Source organism: Euleptes europaea, chromosome 16, assembly GCF_029931775.1.
Source record: "Euleptes europaea isolate rEulEur1 chromosome 16, rEulEur1.hap1, whole genome shotgun sequence".
NCBI classification, from domain to species: Eukaryota; Metazoa; Chordata; class Lepidosauria; order Squamata; family Sphaerodactylidae; genus Euleptes; species Euleptes europaea.
This window is the reverse complement of record NC_079327.1, coordinates 44,062,038-44,080,540: the sequence shown is the minus strand read 5'-3', so window position 1 is coordinate 44,080,540 and position 18,503 is coordinate 44,062,038. Positions and strand designations below refer to the sequence as shown.

Below are 18,503 nucleotides of genomic sequence, written 5' to 3'. Positions count from 1 at the left end.
TCATGGAAGGGGGGACACGCCTCTCTTCCATCACTGCTCATATTTGAATGGTTGAAAAGAAGGGAGCACACTTTTCTCCACCATGCGAGCTGGAAGTCCAGACCTATGAATATGTACATCTGGACTATAAATCAGAACTATAATTGTCCAGTTCAGATTCACGTTCAGAGATCGATTTTCAATATACATTTCAGTGTTCTTAAAAATAAAGGAATGCTTTTTTAAATTCACTTGGTATGCTGCCCCTCAGTTCATTAAGAAACTGTTTTCATGCAACAACTTTCCCCCCTGTTATTGACTTGCCATATAATACTTTGTTTTGTCTTTCCCTCACTGAGTATTTTATGTTATCAATTCTTTCTCTGAGTAACAGGCAAACTACTAAGTAGTAGGCTTCAACATGGCAAAAAAATCTGACTCCCGATGCCAGAAAGTTAAAGTACAAAAGCCATTATCTGAAGCTGTTGTCAGGGTAAATTATAAATAAGTGACCTAGTCCAGTGTGTTTATTACCTAGATTTAAACCCATTGACTCAGCATGAAAATGACATTACACCCAGAGATTAATAATCATCAGACATGATTTCTTCATAACTGCAGTCCTTACTCGGCCAAATTGCAGCTTGCTAATATGTAGATAATGGTAACATTTACATGCCCTTTTGCATCAGAAGGAGCAACTTGGGGCACGTTGTCATTCTAGAACATGAAAGAACAGCCCTGTCACTGCATTTCTGGCAGTGAAGACACTATATATAGTTCAACCTCATTTATCCAAAAAGCCTGGGGGGTATCAATGGTTATACAAAGAAAAGAGAGCGCTGTTTATATGGAAATATAATCATGCATAATAATTGCATTATAAGGGCTGAACTATACATTCATATATGTTATGTTTACATTTTCCTGAGGCTGTATTGCTTCAGCGTACTGGTGAAAGGCTGCATGTTTGCATGAAAAATACTAAAAAACCCCACTCCTGTGTAAAGCCAGCATGTCACAGGAAAGAATTCTAGCCTAGCTTTCTTCTCAATCGGCTAGTTTTTATACATGCAAAATTACTTTTTATGAGGAGGACATTCAAACATGTGATTTCCCACCATCATTCAAATATAATGTGCTCTCAGGTGGGTTGTACCACATCTTTTCTTTGAATATATAACTGAGATCTCTGTTCAAATATTTACAGTGCATTCCAAAGAGTTACACCCTTCTTAGTCTCTTAAAGCTGTGGTACTCACTCCACTACTCCTGGAGAGCTACATTCATAGTTACCATCAACCAAAAGGGACACATAGCAATTGAGTGCTCTGTGCACCATCCCACCATACACACATAATCATAACCTTTTCAGAGGATCCATGAGCACGTAGAGTTGTCTTCCCCTAACACACACACTATTGAAGCTTAGCCAGCCCAGTGGCAGACCTACATTTTTGTTACCCTGAAGCTTGAACTGTTATGCCCCCGCTTTGCAACTAGCAACAATAGGGCAACATCCAACAAGGCCCAAGTGATGGAGAACAAAGTGGTGGGGAGGAGTCCTTGAAAATGGGCCATACAGTGGAGCCCCTTCCCACCAGCAACGAGGTCTGGGCAACCGCTGTTATCTTCTTCAGTCAGGTTGTTCTATGGCAGACGTACTGGTTCATTCTCTAATAGAGAGGTAGAAGGTCATCAGAGGGGCTCATTAGGATAAAGAGGTGAAAATCTGATTTTGGGGGGTTAAATTCATAAGCGAGATGAGTGCAGCCTGAATTGAGAATTCAGGTGTCTTTCTATGGTTCTGATTGGCTCTAGCCTAAGGGCAGAGCTATAGAACTATTAAGCCATGCACCAACAAAGGATTTGAGGATCCAGTTGCCAAAATGTAGGCTATGCATAGATATTCACCTCAAAAAGAAGAACCTAGGTTGTTAGAACGATAGTGTTATAGCAAAAACAACCTATTATAATGTAAATCAAGTTGCCGAATCTAAGTTATAAGGTCTATTGTTATTATTACCCTCCTGGACAAACCTAAGGAGGAAAAAATTCAGTTCCTAACCTCCAGGGCTGGCCTGGAGAAAAAAATCCTCTGTTGCCACCCTCCAGGAATGACCAAGAGAAAAAAGTGTTTGCCAATCTCAAGGGCTTCTCTAGACTGAAAATCAGTGGTTGCCAACCTCCAGGGCTTGTATTTTAACTAAAACAACCAGTTGTAATTTTTACCAGGTTTTCATATCAAAGTTGCACATTTAATGATGATATTTCTACACTATGTATACTTACTACAACTATAATGCTAAACATAAACCAACTCAATATTATACATACAAAATCTCCCACATACTTGCAATACAAATACCACATAATAGATCAGTCATCATACAAAGTCTCAAGGTCAGAGGGTACAGTCTCCATATGTGACAAGTGAAGACCATGAAACATATCACTATAACTTCTCAAGGTAAGTGTTTATGTCTACTATCGTTTTTTCCAGACATGTCCATGTGTAAAGTTATTTTATTTTATTTTATTTTATTTACAGGTTACCGGTTGGTTGTTCCTGTTTCAAAGATTTCTTCCTCAGAAGATGCACATGGATTCTCGAGTTATATTCCCAGTTCGCCCAGAGCTTTTTTCTTTCCTTACTGGTGGAACGTTCAAAACAGTTATAGTGATATGTTTCATGGACTTCACTTGTCAAATATGGAGACTGTACCCTCTGACCTTGAGATTTTGTATGATGACTGATCTATTTTGTGGTAGGGCTGTTGAAAAAAAAATTCGGTAAAATTTGGATTTGACAAAATTCAGCCCATGTTTATTTGGGAAATGCCAAAGTCTGAACTCCCCCTATTTGGATCCGTGGAATTCTGCATGAAATTCGGCATTCCCGAATAAATTCAGCTGAATAAAGCCATTTAAAGCACATTTGCGGCTTTCCGTGGCTCCGGGGGGGGGCATTTTTGGAGGTAGAGGTCCCAAACATTCTGGGTAGCTTGGAGGGACCCTACTTGCAAGAACCCCCAACTTTGGTTAAGATTGGGTCAGGGGGTCCCACGTTATGGGGTCTGGAAGGGGTCCCCCCATCCGCCCATTGGAATGAATGGGAGTAGGCAATCCTTAATGTACATCTAGAGAGCAGCAAATCCATGGCAAAACCTCCCATTGTTTCTCGTTGGCTATTTACGCATGGGAGGTTTTGCTTTGGATTTGCTGCTCTCTAGATGCACATTTTCCCCATCTGAATTCTCAAAACTCTGCCTTATTGTTGAGATTTTAGAATTTGGATGGGGGAAATGTGCATCTAGAGAGCGGATAATCCAAGGCAAAACCTCCCATTGTTGTGGACTGATAAAAGGGGCATTGTTTACAATTCGCTCTGCTTTACCTTGGGAGCAAAGCCCCACCGCAGTTCCTACTTTCGAGTAAGCAGGCCAGAGGATCAGGACTGCCTGCCCTTTCCTCTACATTTCACTTCCTCCTGTTATCGCTTCCTCAGCCCCGGGGCCACCCAAAAACAACAAAGACCGGGGTGGGGGGAGTTGAGGGAGGAGACAACGTGGCTGAGCTGTCACTGTCAGGGGAAAGGAGAGATCCTGAGCAGGGACACCTGCGGGGGGCTGGGGAGGGGGGGAATAAGTAGGATGCTGCATTGTATGGCACACGACACCACTGGTGCATACACACATGCACGCCCGCTACATGCCATTCCCTCCCCCCATCGCGCAAAAGAAGGCAAAAGCTTGGATTCTACGGACATGGCCCACAGAGACAATTAACCCACCCAAACATAACAGCCCCCCCGTGACAAGAAGACGCAAATTCCAAACGAAGGAGAACAACGGGGCAGCCAGAGAGAGAGACTCACCGTCCCACACTGACCTCCAAGCAAAGGTGGCAACCAGTGAAAACAGCAAAAAAACACTAGCGCAGAGGCAATCAACCCTCCCCAAGCAGAACCTCCCCCCTTTGGCTTCCCCCCCACAGAATCTCCCCCCACACACATACACACACACAGGAAAAAAAGTTATAGAGAAAAGCCCCAAAATGGGTCAAACTGTAGATGTCTTCTTTTCCAGCAGAAGCAGGGGTCCGGAGGAGTAATCCAATCTGATTCCAGCAAGCAGCAGCAGGTCACCTCAGCTCAGGATCTCTCACAATCAGCACAGGAGCAGCACAGGAGCAGCAGCAATGGAAGGAATACAGACTCACACACACAGACTCTCTGGCCATTTATGCACAGGAGGTTTTGCCTTGGATTTGCCGCTCTCTAGATGCACATTTTCCCCGTCCAGATTCACAAAATTCTGCATGGGAGCTTATTGTTGAGTTTTGAGAATTTGGATTGGGAAAATGTGCATCTAGAGAGCAGCAAATCCAAGGCAAAACCTCCCGTGCATAAATGGCCTCTCTCTCCCCCCCCCCCCCGGGCCGCACAGCAACCCGGGACCACGCACACACACCCGGGGATCTCTCTCACACACAGAGAGAGACACTCTCTTTCTTTCCCTGGGCCGCACAGTGGCCGGGCTCACACACTCATCCGTGACTGATTGGCCAGAAGAAGACCCAGCTTGGCTACCTACTGGCCGCTGGAAAATGCTGATTCAGGGGCGAAGTAGTACGAATTTATCCAGCGTCCGCCCAAGTTCGGCTTGTCTTTTTCCTGCCTTTTTTTACTTCGGTTCTATCCGAACTAGAAACCGCTGAATCGGGGCAAATTCGGCTGTTTTTCAGTTCGGATGGAACCGAATCGACAGTCCTATTATGTGGTATTTGTATTGCATGTATGTGTGAGATTTTGTATGTATAATATTGAGTTGGTTTTTGTTTAGCATTATAGTTGTAGTAAGTATACATAGCGTAGAAATATCATCATTAAATGTGCAACTTTGATATGAAAACCTGGTAAAAATTACAACAGGTTGTTTTTGTTAAAATACAAGCCTTGGAGGTTGGCAACCACTGATTTTCAGTCTAGAGAAGCCCTTGAGATTGGCAAACACTTTTTTCTCTAGGTCATTCCTGGAGGATGGCAACAGAGGATTTTTTTCTCCAGGCCAGCCCTGGAGGTTAGGAACTGATTTTTTTCCTCCTTAGGTTTGTCCAGGAGGGTAATAATAACAATAGACCTTATAACTTAGATTCGGCAACTTGATTTACATTATAATAGGTTGTTTTTGCTATGCATAGATACTGGCAAGCTCCGCAAGCCCATACAGCTAGGGGTTCGGGCACTGCAAGCCCTGAGAAAATTTTGAAATTTCAGGGACATTTTGAGGCCATACAAAATGGATATTAGAGCATATTCTAAGGTCAGTATTAAGTACTTCAACCCATTGGCTTATGATTCTATCACTAAAATAGCCTTATTTTAATAACAAACACTTTAAAAAAAACTAGGAGCCCTAAAGCTTTAGCTTCATTAGTTTCATAGTAGATCCGCCACTGAGCCAGCCCTTGTATATCTGCGATGAGGGGAAGAGAGCAAGAAGGGAGCAGAAGAAAGGGTGCTATGGTTCCCTCTGCAGGATCCTACTCCATTTGGGATATGAGCATTCCTTAGGAAGGCTCCAAGTCAACACTGTTGACTGGCTCACAATATACTCCTGCAGAGGGAAGCCTGTGGCCCTTTACTTCTCTTGCTGTTTTCTTTCTCTCCCTGGCAGGAGGCTTTTGGCTCAGGTGACAGCGAGGTGGCCGGTGTTACTCTGCTTCATGCAAGGGAGAGAGTACAAAGGCAGTGAGGGAAGTAAATGGTACTCTGGCTTCCTATGGCTGAAGCCTGCTCTTGCTGTGAGCCAGCCAGGAGCGTTGTGAAGCCTCTCCTCTTGAGATAGGGTTGCCAGGTCCACCCTCTCCTCCAGCGGCAGGCTTTGGGGGCAGAGCTTGGGGATCTCGCGTGCGCTACTTCCGGTTTACAACCGGATGTGCGGACCTTCACTCACCTGGGGAGCTGATTTGGTGGCCCAGGTGGTGAGTGGGGCTGGGCCAGCCAGCTGAGCATCGGGGTGGCTGGGCGCAGTGGCTGGAGTATAGTGGGGTTGGCGGGTGGTGGGGAAGCCATGGTGGCACCTGTCCTTCCCCGCGGCGGCGCATAATGGTGCCCAACACGTGCGGGGGCTGGGGCAAGGCTCTGCCGCACCTGCGCCATCCTCCTTCACTTCCTTGGCCCCGCCCAAGTTCTGTACTGCGGCATGCATGTGCACGTGCACACACGCATGCACATTTGTCCGCTGACCCTCAGCTGGTCAGCGGGCAGAGGGGCAAATGGCCGGGGGTTTGCTCGCCACCACCGGGCACCTGGCAACCCTATCTTGAGAAGACTGTGCACCCTTAACTTCTCTTTCTGCTTAGTTGCTGTCTCCTTCCCCCAGCATGAGGCACAGCTGTTCTGGTGAAAGAGTGAGATTGCTGAGGCACATGGAGGCTGGCCAAGGAGAAAGGGATGTCAAACCTCCACCACCCCACTGTGGCCAACTGGTTGCTGTGGTGATGGTGATTTTACTCTCTTTTCTCTGAAGCCAGTTTGTTCTTCTCCTGACAACTGCCTGAGTGCTGGGATGAGTGCACAAAGTTTGTAGAGAAGGGTAGTGGGATGTTGGAGAGGACAGGCCTTTTACTTCCATCTAGGGAACGAGGACCACACCTAAGGGAGGCTTGCAACTTGCTTGTCCTTCTGTGGCAGATGTTTCAAGGTTGGAACCATCAGCGAACCACAAGCATCATTGAACAGTGGCCTTACAGTCTTACCCACTTTCCTGTAATTTGGGATGTGGGCAGCATTGCCAATCTTCAAACGGGGCCTGCAGTTCTTCCAGAATTACAACTGATCTCCTGACTACACAGATGAGTTCCACTAGAGAAAATGGCAGCTTCAGAGAGCAAACTCAATGGCATATCATAGATTGTAGGTAAATCCCCCCCAAATTCTCCCCTCTAGGCACCACTCCCAAATCTCCAGGAATTTTCCCATATCAGAGCTGGTAACCTGAGGTTTGGCACCGTATTGGGTAATCATACTCAGCAGGGTTGCCAACCTCCAGGTACTATCTGAAGATCTCCAGCTATTATAACTGATCTCCAGGTGATAGAGATCAGTTCACTTGGAGAAAATGGCCGCTTTGGCAATTGGACTCTGTGGCATTGAAGTCCCTCCCCTCTCCAAACCCTGACCTTCTCAGGCTCTGCCCCAAAATTCTCCAGCCAATGATGAAGAGGGACCTGGCAACCCTAATGCTCAGAAGAGCCATGTGCTCTGAGCAATTATCACGATCCCAGCCAATCTCTCCATAACTGCTTCAGTAAGAATTTCTAAGAACAACCATCAGCCTCCATGCAGATCCAAATCCATGTGTTGGCCCGGGGCTTTCTGTTTCGCCCAGTTATGAGGAGGAGAATGTAAGGCCCAGACTTCTGCTCATTGGTCAGATTAGATGCTGATCACATGACAAACATCTTTAGCAATTGTTTGCTTCCCTTGGAAATTGCAGAATCTTACTTGTTGTCACCACCCTTACTCTTAACTCAGGCTTTGTGCAGTGGACAGTTGCATAAAAGACAGAAATTCAACAGGTGCAGCACATAGTAATGCAATGATGTAAAAGCAGCACCTATTGCATTGACATGCAACTATGACAAGCACTGACATGCAATAACGAAAAGCATTTTTTCCCTCAGGAAAAAGGTCATAGTGTTAAACAGGCATAGCATCCAATTCCTCCTTAGCTTTTGCACCATAACTGAATCCTTGCATTGACCTTCAAGGCTAAGGAACAAAATGCAGGGTTTGAAGGTGATTTCACACTTCACTCACAAGGTAGGCAGAGAGAACCATTGTCCCATATATTCTACCATGTATTTCATTTCACACCTACACCTGAAATGTGGCAGCATCCTATTTTACCACTTGCCAGAATGATACAGATGTCCAACCCAGCCCAGGGTGAAGGAGCTCACCCTGTTCATCTGTATGAGTTTAAAGACTTGAGCATCACAATGATCTGAACACACAAAACAGCCATCATACATCAAACCCACACCCGGCTTTTGTATCACTCCACACTACGCCTCTGCAAGCACATTATTTTCCCATGGAAGCAATTCTCGCCTTCAGCTCTGAGATATCAAGTAATAAACCAATTGGCTGATGGACATGCATGTGCAAGCCCGTCCATCATGTCTTGTACTGGTTCCCAAACAGAATATTGCATTTGTAGTGCAATATTGAGCCACATGAACTGCCTTTTATTATATCTGTACAGACTTACTCTACCTGAAGCCTAAAGCCTTACACTGGAAAAGGAGTAGCAGCCACCACAAACAAGTGTGCCGAAAAGTAGTGTAAAAATCTAGCTGTGTTAACTAAACTTAAATCCTCTGAATATATGCCAATTAACCCAATTCTGATCAATATGCTTAATTTACATCCATTCAGGTTCACCCTACTGTCTCAAGAATATACCTGTTTCCTCTCTTGCATGGTATTATTTCCCTCTGCATAGACTAAGAGACTTCCTCACTTCAGGGAGGATTGCATTCATTTTTCTTTCATATCCTGAATTTCTCATACTAGGAAATACTAGCTGCCAATTTACTCTGGATCTTTGCATTGCTTTTCACCAGCTTGTAGAATCTAGTCAGAGAGCATCTTAATGCAAATCGCCACTAAATGACTGTCAAATAGATGTATTCTGGCAGCTTTTGATGTGAAGGAAGATGATTGGTGCTGAGATTTAGCCTTGTTTTGGAAAATACCCCCCCAAAAAAGACAGAGCAATACCAGCAAAGAAAACTTTCAGCATGTCATAAAATTTAAAGCTCACAGCTCAATAGTAGAGCATATGCTTTACATGCAGAAGGGTTCGGGGTTTGATCCTTACTGTTTCCAGTGGAAAAGGATCACAGTTAGAGAGATTAGTTAAGATATCTGCTTGGGAATTTAGACAACAGTAGCCAGTCAGAAAAGTAGACTGTGCTAGGCAAAATGAACCAATGGTCTGACTATAAGGCAGCATCATATGTTCATAATGGAAGCAAGATCGTCATGCAAATATATGCCAGTAGAAATCCATGCTATATTACATCCATACCACTTCATTACCCTTTCACCTCCAATTGAAATCCATCTGTCTGGATGTAATTCTGCAGAATAGGTGCCCTGTTACACTGTTTCTGATAAGAAAAAATGAAAGAAGCTGGGGTAAACATGACAATCAGAATGTCTGCTTTGTCATCTGAGGGACATGGCTGTCATTATATAGCAGCATTTGTTATGTACTCTTGGTAAACCATGTAAAGGAAAAAATCTAAATTACGCTAGAGCAGCTGTAGAACAGAGGATATTATTCAGTTTAAAAGTGAATGGTAAAGATTTATTGGTAAAAACTAATATGATGTTTTATTACAGAAATCAGAGCTGTTTGATAGATTACATGACATAATTGTCAATATTTTGATAGTTGATACCATTATAAATTTCATATTTGAAGACTGACCAATAGAGGCCGTTGAATCTGAACTGACTACACTGCACAAACATAGAAACTGGGATTGGACGTAGAATGCAGAAACTTCAGTATCTCAATATTTTCTTTAAGAAAAATATGTTTCTAGTCCTTAGGAGTGCAAAGATAGACTTGAAAATATGTCGGAAAGGTTTAATCCTGTTGTTCCGGTCACCTGTTTTCCTCCTGAAGTAGTGAGTAGGACGTTACGTTCAGAATCAAGCAGAATATATCCTTTGCTTTGACAGCAATTGGAGGGGCTGCTACTTAGTTCTATTGTGAAAATACTTCAGTGGAACTAGATCAGTTTATGTACTTCATTATGACTCCTAAACTAAATGTGGTATAAACTGGGACAGCTATTGAGAGCTTGAAAACAGTCCAAAAATGGCCACTATAAAAGTGCCTCAAGCATGTTGTAGGATCTATGGTATCGTGAACTCCACACACCACCAGACGGAAACCTAGTGAGATTTGAGGATGTATTTCGCCACTGGGTGGAAAGTCCGCTACCTCACACAGACACAATGCACAGGATTCAGCTTCCAGGCCATACCGGCAAGCAGCAAACACTGGAAGTGTTGGCAGTGCAAAAATATTTTCTTGTTTAACCATACTGGACAAATTAGGCTCCACTCCACCACTTTCCTGGAAGTAAACTACACTGAATAACAATGAAAATTACTTCTGAGTAGGCCTGTTTTAGGATTGCCTAAAGTGCCTCAGAATGTTTAAGAAAATGGGGTTGTAGCCTACAACTCCATTCTACTAATGGCAAAGGGCCTTGCATCAGCTGGGGATGCCAGTCTCCAAGTGGGACTTGGGGATCTCCAGAATTACAGCTCATCTCCAGACTACAGAGATCAGTTCCCCTGGAGAAAATGGCTGCTTTGGAAGGTGGACTCTGTGGCATTCTACCCCACTGAGGTCCCTTTCCTCCCAGGCTCCACCCCCAAATCCCCAGGAGTTTCCTAACCTAGATCTGGCAATCACCTACCTCCATCCCCCACTAGTGGTCAGGGGCGACCTGTCAACCCTTGCACAACCCAAAGAGGCATGTTCAATTAGCATAAGGATCTCTGCACCAGGGGAAGGCTCTGCCATTAACAGAGTCATAAGACTCAAGCAAAAGGTTTGACCTTTATTTTTTTTAAAAACAGAGAGGCCATAGTTCTTTAGGGCTGTGGCTAAATGGTGCCACTGTGGAGTCCTTTTATTTTGCTTTTTGCGTTATAAGAAATGTTTCCCAAATGGGGGGAAATGGTATGGAACAACTACGGAGGACTTTCTGTAGGTGAGGGAGGGGTCCTGGGCACAGAAGATTGCTTTTGTCCAAGAATAAATTAGAAGGCAGTAGAAGATGATGGAAGCTATATAGAAGGACCTGATGAGGTCTGGGGGTACCTGCACTGAACATGTGAGTTATTAAACTGCTGAATTACAGTTGATATTCAAACTAAAGTCAATGCATTTACCTGGGCTGAATAAAGACCTTGCATTCATGGCCCATTACCAATGCTGATTTCTCCACACCCATCTCTCCCCTGGACATCACAGACTCTTCTGCATATCACACCTAATCCCATCAAGCCTGCTATTCTCATTTACATACTGTTCCTCTACTTAAAGACCGATGGATTCACATTCTAGCTGTATCTGAAGAAGTGAGCTGTGGCTCACGAAAGCTCATACCCTACCAGAAAAATATTTTTGTTAGTCTTTAAGGTGCTACTGGACTCTTGCCCTTTTTGACTACTGCAAACAGACTAACACGGCTACCCACTGTAAATGGGGCTTAACAGACTTCTAAGCAGATCTGAGACTGGGGTAGGTTCTGCAAAAGCTGTATTGATTCGGGCCTTTCATGACTTATGAAGTCGCATTAGCATGGGCTGATGTAGTTTTAGTGGGTTGTGTAGACTAACATATTTTTTTGGAGAAAACTGTGATGGGTTTGGCATAATAACAGCATCATGTAACTGCTATTGACAAAAAGCAAACAATGGGTGAATATATAAACATCAACCAGCTTCTTTTTTTTTACAAAATGATATTCGAAATGGTTATTAATTTGCCCTATGCCTAAATACTAACCCCATCTGGCTTGGGAGTAGAGCCTGGGGAAGGTGGGGCATGGGGAGGGGGAGGACCTCAGAGGGATGTAATGCCATAGAGTCCACCCTCTAAAGCAGCCATTTTCTCCAGGGGAACAGATCTCTGTAGTCTGGAGATCAGTTGCAATTCCGAGAGAAATCCAGGCCCCGTCTGACAGTTGGCAACCCTACTGAGAATATTTCTATTTAACTGTTCAGTTTTAATGTAATGTAACATTCCTTCATTAAGCAGTAATTAAACATTCTAAATGCTAATGTACACCTGCTACCCTATAGATTGCACTAGAAGTGTATAAGTAAAGCAAGATCTATGTGACAGCAGGCATGCATATACTTTGTATCACAGTCTTGATGACAAGTTCACAATTATTAGAGATTTAAAATGAACACTATTTCCTCTGCCATTCATGCCTTCTAAAGATTAAGTATGGACAGCTGTTACCCTCTTAGGTACAGAAATAAAGTGATACCTTTCATTATATCGAGTTCTGTTGATAAAGGAGCATGTAAGTTTTGGAATTACGAGACTGTTTTTGTTCAGTGAAGAACATGAATGCTCTTAGAGTAACAATACGATTAAAAACACTGCCTTTTATGTTTTGGCATTTTGAATGAAAAGAGGGGAAGAAATACTTCTTTTTTTCCACTATGAAAACACCCTTTAAAATCTGCAAAGCAGAATATGAGGTGAAAATGTTTATAGGTATCAATGAAAAACTCAGAATTATCTTGTTTTACCATTGGTTTTGAATACTTCCATCTTTAATAAGAAATATGTTTAATCCTATTATAATAAGGAATATAAACAAAAAAGTTAAACATGCCCACAATGATTATTTAAGAACACACACATTTAAGCCTTTGCCTGCATCCTCTATAAATATGAAATCTGCAAGCCACACAGAGATTCTGGTTAATGGATAAATATCACATGTCTTCTTCTCATCATCTGTGACTCCAAATCCATTCCCAAAGTCCTGTGTGAAAAATCAGCTCTTCACTTAAAACATAATTTAATTTTCTATAGATGTACATATTTTATCCCTGTATTTTTGTAACAATCACTTAACTGTCTCTCAATAGTGTTCCTTAAAAGAATTAGTGGGGAACAATCTAGAAGTAAAAGGAAACCAAATATGCTGAACATCAGAATGAAGAATTCAGGAAGGGAACAGACTTGAGAAGCAGAAAAACACACTTCACAGCTACTTTTTCAGGAGAACAATGTATTTAGTTTAGACCTCCTTAGAAGAGGAATCAGTTCAGTAGATACAGAAGAGCAATCGTCTGTAGTTCATATGATTAAGGCATATACTAAGAGAACCAAAATGAGAGGAAACACCATTTTTTCAATTTGATGATATCTACAGCTCTGGAGATGAAACAGTGGACACTGAAACAGATTCATTCCCAAATGCATCACACCTGGAATGGCCAAATCTAAATGATAAAGATCTAAATTATAACAACACTAGAAAATATTACTGAGTACAATATTAATTCACATTGTCAATAAGTGATGAATGAAATCCTCTTTCCAGGTGTTTCATGGATACATTTTACACCCTGATTTAGCACTCATATGCTTACAATCACCAGCTTCCAAGTGGACTTGACAGAGTCCTGTTATAGACTTCTGCAAATTAATCTGTAATTTAAATTTAAGGGTGTCTAAACACACATCCTGGTATGGTATCCAGTTTTTTAGAATGTAATGAAATAGTCATTTATAGTGCATGGTTATGGACCAACATATTTCCATGTGAGTTAAATGGATTGTCTCAGCTTTAGATTAGTACCATTAGTAGCATTATCTGCTGAAACCAGTAGAACTCCACTGACCTAAAACCAGATCTAACAGCATGCCAACCCCTTGGTATCACATCACTTGAGTACTTAATACTTGCGGCTGGTTCACAAAACATGTTCATCATTTGATGACTGCAGCAACAAGTGACAGAGTCCCTGTAGGAATGAGACATCACAGACCTAACACTGCATGTAGAGCATACCTCGCCACCTCAGATACTATGCTTTTCAATGAAGCTAAGTTCACATACAACAGTCCTCAAGAGTATGGCAACAAAGTGTAGGAAAATAAAAGGTGCAAGTATGAAGCAGGCTTGATACCTTATACCTGAATGTTTAAACTGACTCCACTGAAAAGTATTGTGTGTGCAGTGTTTCTGTGTTATTTAGTCTGTGATGGCTTCTCAACATATGCAGAGAATCGTTTGAATAATTGTGCGATAAACATGCTTCTGAGAACAAGCCACAGAAAAGACTAAATGAATACACTTCAGAATCTTCATGTACATTTAACCCAAATTGTATATTACTGACTCCTAATTAATATAAATGGGCTTACCTTTAAAATTTGGCCTTATTCGTGCATCATAACCTGATGTCCGTCCCATTAATTTGTCCAAAAAATCTGAAGGAGACAGTGTCTGTGAAGGGGATTTCCCAGATCTGGAATCATGTTCTTTACAGAAAGACGTCCTAAACACATTATTAGCTAGCATTAGCAATTATTCAGCTTCCATTATATTCACATTGGTATTTTGTATGGCAGAAACAAACACCAGTTTCCAAAAATTCAGACACTGGTTACATGAATAACTATGTTCTGGATATACCTATATAATTTTTCAAAAGCATGGCACTTTGTTCAAGAAATCAGATCAGAAATGTGAAAGATTTTTAGGAGGTGTGTTCAGTCCAGGGTTTCAATTTATTATCCTATCCAAGGTATTATTATTGCAGCATCCCATAGTACTATGTGTCACATGCAGTCGATTATAAAATGACTCTGCACTACATGTTGGATTGATAGTGGCTCCAGAAGACTGAGTGGCAAAAACTTATCATGTTGCAATCAGAAACCTTGGCTCTGTTAGTGTCCAAAACAATATCCAAGCACCAAAGCTATAAAATCTTAATAGGCATTAATTAAGTGACTTGATTCTTCATCAATTCTGTTTATTTCCTCTGGGATACAGAGAGATGTGAGGATTTTAATTTTCTATCAGCCTGCATCAAGCAAGGATAATGGCTCCTTCTCATAACATTCATATCAATTTAAATCTTATTAGGTAGTAATTGTGCTCCCATGCTGTCATAGCATTGTGCACACAGAATGTTAGGCATTTTCCCCCAAGACAAAGAACAAGAGGCACTTGAAATGAACAAATTTTATTCATAAGGAAATTAACACTGTCTCACAGACTTTAAAATATTCCATTGTGTCAAAACTATTTACTTTATTTGGTGCCTTCTTAAACAATCCATCTAATAGGGATCAAAAGTAACCCTCTCAAAGATTCTTGTTATAAAATGCTGTGTTCTTATGCTGTTTTAAATAAGTCATAAACTTGATCAAGCAAGAAGACAGATCAAAGGAACTGACATATTAATATATAAAATATAGAGAATATATACATATTAGATTGTCAGCAAGACAGTCCGCTTTGTCCCGGCACTATGAAACAGCAACATGTTCCAACCTCATGTACCTTTATAACATTCCCTACTTAGATTAAATATTGTTGAATAGAATATGACAATACATTTAAACAATTAGAATGAAAGAGTTGGCATATCCTAGTAAAGAGAAGGAATATCCAATAGTTAAACTTGATAACCACCTATTACACTGGTAAGGAATAATCTTTCAAAAAACACCAATAGTTTCACTGAGATGCACCAGCTGTGACTTATATGCACGTTTCAACTTGTTAATATATTTAATATTTCATGCTTGTTCTACATATTCTTTCTACCTGTAATACGCATGTACCCCAAAGAAACAATCATATATTGAAACCCAGCTAAAATGCCAATTTCTCGATCAAACTTTTTCGCTTTTTTCATCTCTAGAGAGTTTAACTGAACTGGTAGGACCTGCATACATTAAACTGTCCTAGAGATATTGCTTGAAATGATCAGCCTTCATTTTAGATTCCCTCCCCCAACAAGTAAACATCTTCCTCTCCTGCACCACACTCTTATCCTCTGTGGTAGTTAATCCAGAGTGATTGCCACCCTCAGATTCCTTATTCACAGCTACTAATGTACATCAGAATTACTATTTCACATACAAATGAGTGTGGAAACCCACCCTTTCCCTACCCTTGAGTTAATCTGATGGTGAGTACAATGGGGTGGCTAATGAACATTAAATGGTAACTAATACACTTTAAGTGATCTTGAGTGTATATTCTCAGACAAAAATTTCGGTTTTCTGACAAACTGATTCCACTATCCCACAGGAACATGAGATACTAATTGAAATATTTCAATGGCATTGATAGGGGAAAATATTTTAAGTTTTATAATGTATAAGCATTTCACCCTAGAGGAAATCGTCCCCGTGTCACTATTGCACAAACTTGTGCAGCATTTTTAAGAGTGTTACCAAGCAACGGCTCTTTTCGCATGGAAAAGCTGTGCCTATACAAATTAAAAATGAAACATTCATAGACTCAGCAAAATAACTCATCTATTATATAAGTCTCATTTCTATACTTTTAACAGCAGTTTACAGAGCATTAGGGGTTCACCTACCTGAAGTAGTGTGTCTCTAAGAAAAAGGCAAACAAGGCTGTCAAAATGTTCACTAGCTGCCGGTTCATTCCTCCTGTTTTCTGCGTTGAATGTGGAAAAAATATCCCAGAAACGATCCCAGAGTCAACCAAGGGGGAGGGGAGAGAAAGTACTATGTCTTGTCTAAATTCCCAAATCCAGCAATAATTTAAATTTCTTTAAAAGCAGAAAGAGAAGACCTGCATTTGTACCCATTGAAGATGGTAAAAAATCAGAAGTACCAGTCCTTGGAATCATTGTTAGCTTAAACCCAGGCTCATCCCAAGCAGCCAACACAAAAGATGCAAAGCATCTGAACTGATTATTCCCTGCTTTTGCACAAATGCCGAATCCCCTCCTCCCCCCCAATCCCAAATGCTTCTCTACCTTAACATCATGCAAAAGGGGATAACGCTGCCACGTTGGTTTGTCTTCAGGAGCTGGTTTTATTTCCCTTGGGGTTAAAGATTGGTATTTGTAGGAATCGTCCTTAAAATGGGGAGGGCTTTTGGCCTCTCCCACCTCCACCACCACCACCACCACCCCTTATCAGCACGTTGTAAATATCGTAAGGGAATGATTGGTGTTGGGTTCTAGAAAAAGCTACGCTCTCTGTGCCGGAATGAGAGGAAAGAGCTGTGATGTTACACTGCCTGTAAATTTCAGCACTTGGACAGCTCCGTGCTCAGCTTGTGCGCATGCTTCAGTGGCTCCATCAAACGTGACTGGAGTTCAGAGACGTTTCCTCCTCCAGAAACAGGGACTCAACTCTCCCGTCCCATCCCCTGTTTTTAAACCCATCTGCTTGCCACAGATCAGCAAGTACGTAAACCCAAATGGCTTCAGTAATGCTGAGGACACACATGATCGCATTGAGGGCATGTTTTTACAGATATCTGCTGCTTTACTCGGTGGGTTTGCGGAGGATAGGGGGAATGGGAAGGAAGAAGCAGGGGGCACAACAGGGTGGAGGGGAAACTTCAGGCGCTGAGCAAAAGAGAATAAAGGGAATCGAAATAGTAATTGCAAAATTTAAAATATGCATTCATTCATTCATTCATTCATTCATTCATTCCTAGCCCTTTATTGGCATAAAAATTATTACAATTGTTACAAAAAGGGATCATAAAACATAAAATCATAAAATGCAATCATAAAACATAAAATCATAAAATGCAATCATTATTTCAGGGGAGGGGTTGTGGCTCAGTAGTCCCTGGTTCAATTCCTAGCATCTCCAGCTAAAAGGTCCAAATAGCAGGTGAGATGAAAAACCTCTTCCTGGGGTCAGAGTAAACAATGCTGACCTTGATAGACCAATGGATTGACTTCGTATGAGGCAGCTTCATGGGTACTGGTGGGAATCCATAAGATTAAGACATCAGTTAATTACACTCCCTCCACTTCATTGCAGTTTCCGCCAGGGTTAAGACCGCCAGAATGAAAGGAGCACAACTGAAGGAGAAGCTTGGCTTCCTAAGGGGTTGACTTGAAAGTGATGAGAAGTGCCTGCTTGATTGCATGCCTTTCTCAGTCTGGCTATGCCTGATGTGAAAGTGGAGGACCAAAAAGCTCCCTAGATGTGGGTAGGAAAATTTCATAATAACTCTTGTTTGGGGGTGTGGGTTGGCAGGAGGCCAGCCATCCTCACCTAATCTGTTGTGAAATAAGACACCTCTTATTTATATGAAAAAGGGGAGGAAATAAGAAGAAAGAATAAGAAGATTGATGGCAGTAACAGATAGAAATATGAACTCATCAGAAACACAGAGTATAAACTGGATCTTCTCCGAGGGAAAGCACAAAGGACAACTTTTGGGGTAGTGGGAAAGGAAGGAAGAGTACTCCACCTGTATGATGGGAACGTGATGCAGCACCTCTTTCCTTTTGAAACATTGCTTCCTATACACAATCATGTAATTCCAACCAATTCAATTAGTTCTTTTTGTTTTTTTCAGATGGAAAGGACAATATTGTGCAAGACCAAGCAGGACAGACCCAACAGGGTTGGATGTTTCAACCAGCTAACCAAAAGACTCCACATGTTCTGCTTCGAGTCTGAAAATCCACACACCCCCAGCCATGCCATGAGACTTCCTCAGAATAGCTGTCTGGCATTTCAACACTTGGGCAGCACAGTCCTAAGGGGTGCTGTGGCGATGGCAGCCAGCTGCCAGGGCAAACGTAGCACCAATGGTCCATTCCTTATGGGCATTTCACAGGGGGGAAATAACAACTTGTGATACTCTGCAAGGCACAGATGTCACAGCAAGCATGCTGGAGTCCACAGCCACCCCAGCAACACCCACCA

General features: G+C 42.0%; 1 protein-coding gene across 6 annotated transcripts in view; it reads right to left on the bottom strand.

Annotated features, from left to right (window-relative positions):
• The window catches only part of GLRA2 (glycine receptor alpha 2), a 160,903-nt gene extending 144,197 nt beyond the window's left edge, over positions 1 to 16,706 (bottom strand). For 3 of the 6 annotated variants that reach the window (XM_056861774.1, XM_056861772.1, XM_056861775.1), the window contains exons 1-2: positions 16,175 to 16,697; positions 13,977 to 14,110 (exon numbers count right to left, since the gene is read on the bottom strand). In XM_056861774.1, coding sequence (XP_056717752.1) covers positions 13,977 to 14,110; positions 16,175 to 16,242 — 202 coding nt within the window. In that variant the 5' untranslated portion in view covers positions 16,243 to 16,697. Of the gene's footprint in view, positions 1 to 13,976; positions 14,111 to 16,174 lie in introns of those variants that run through there. The other 3 variants (XM_056861773.1, XM_056861777.1, XM_056861776.1) reach the window with 3 other exon arrangements.
• Positions 16,707 to 18,503: the final 1,797 nt, after the last annotated feature.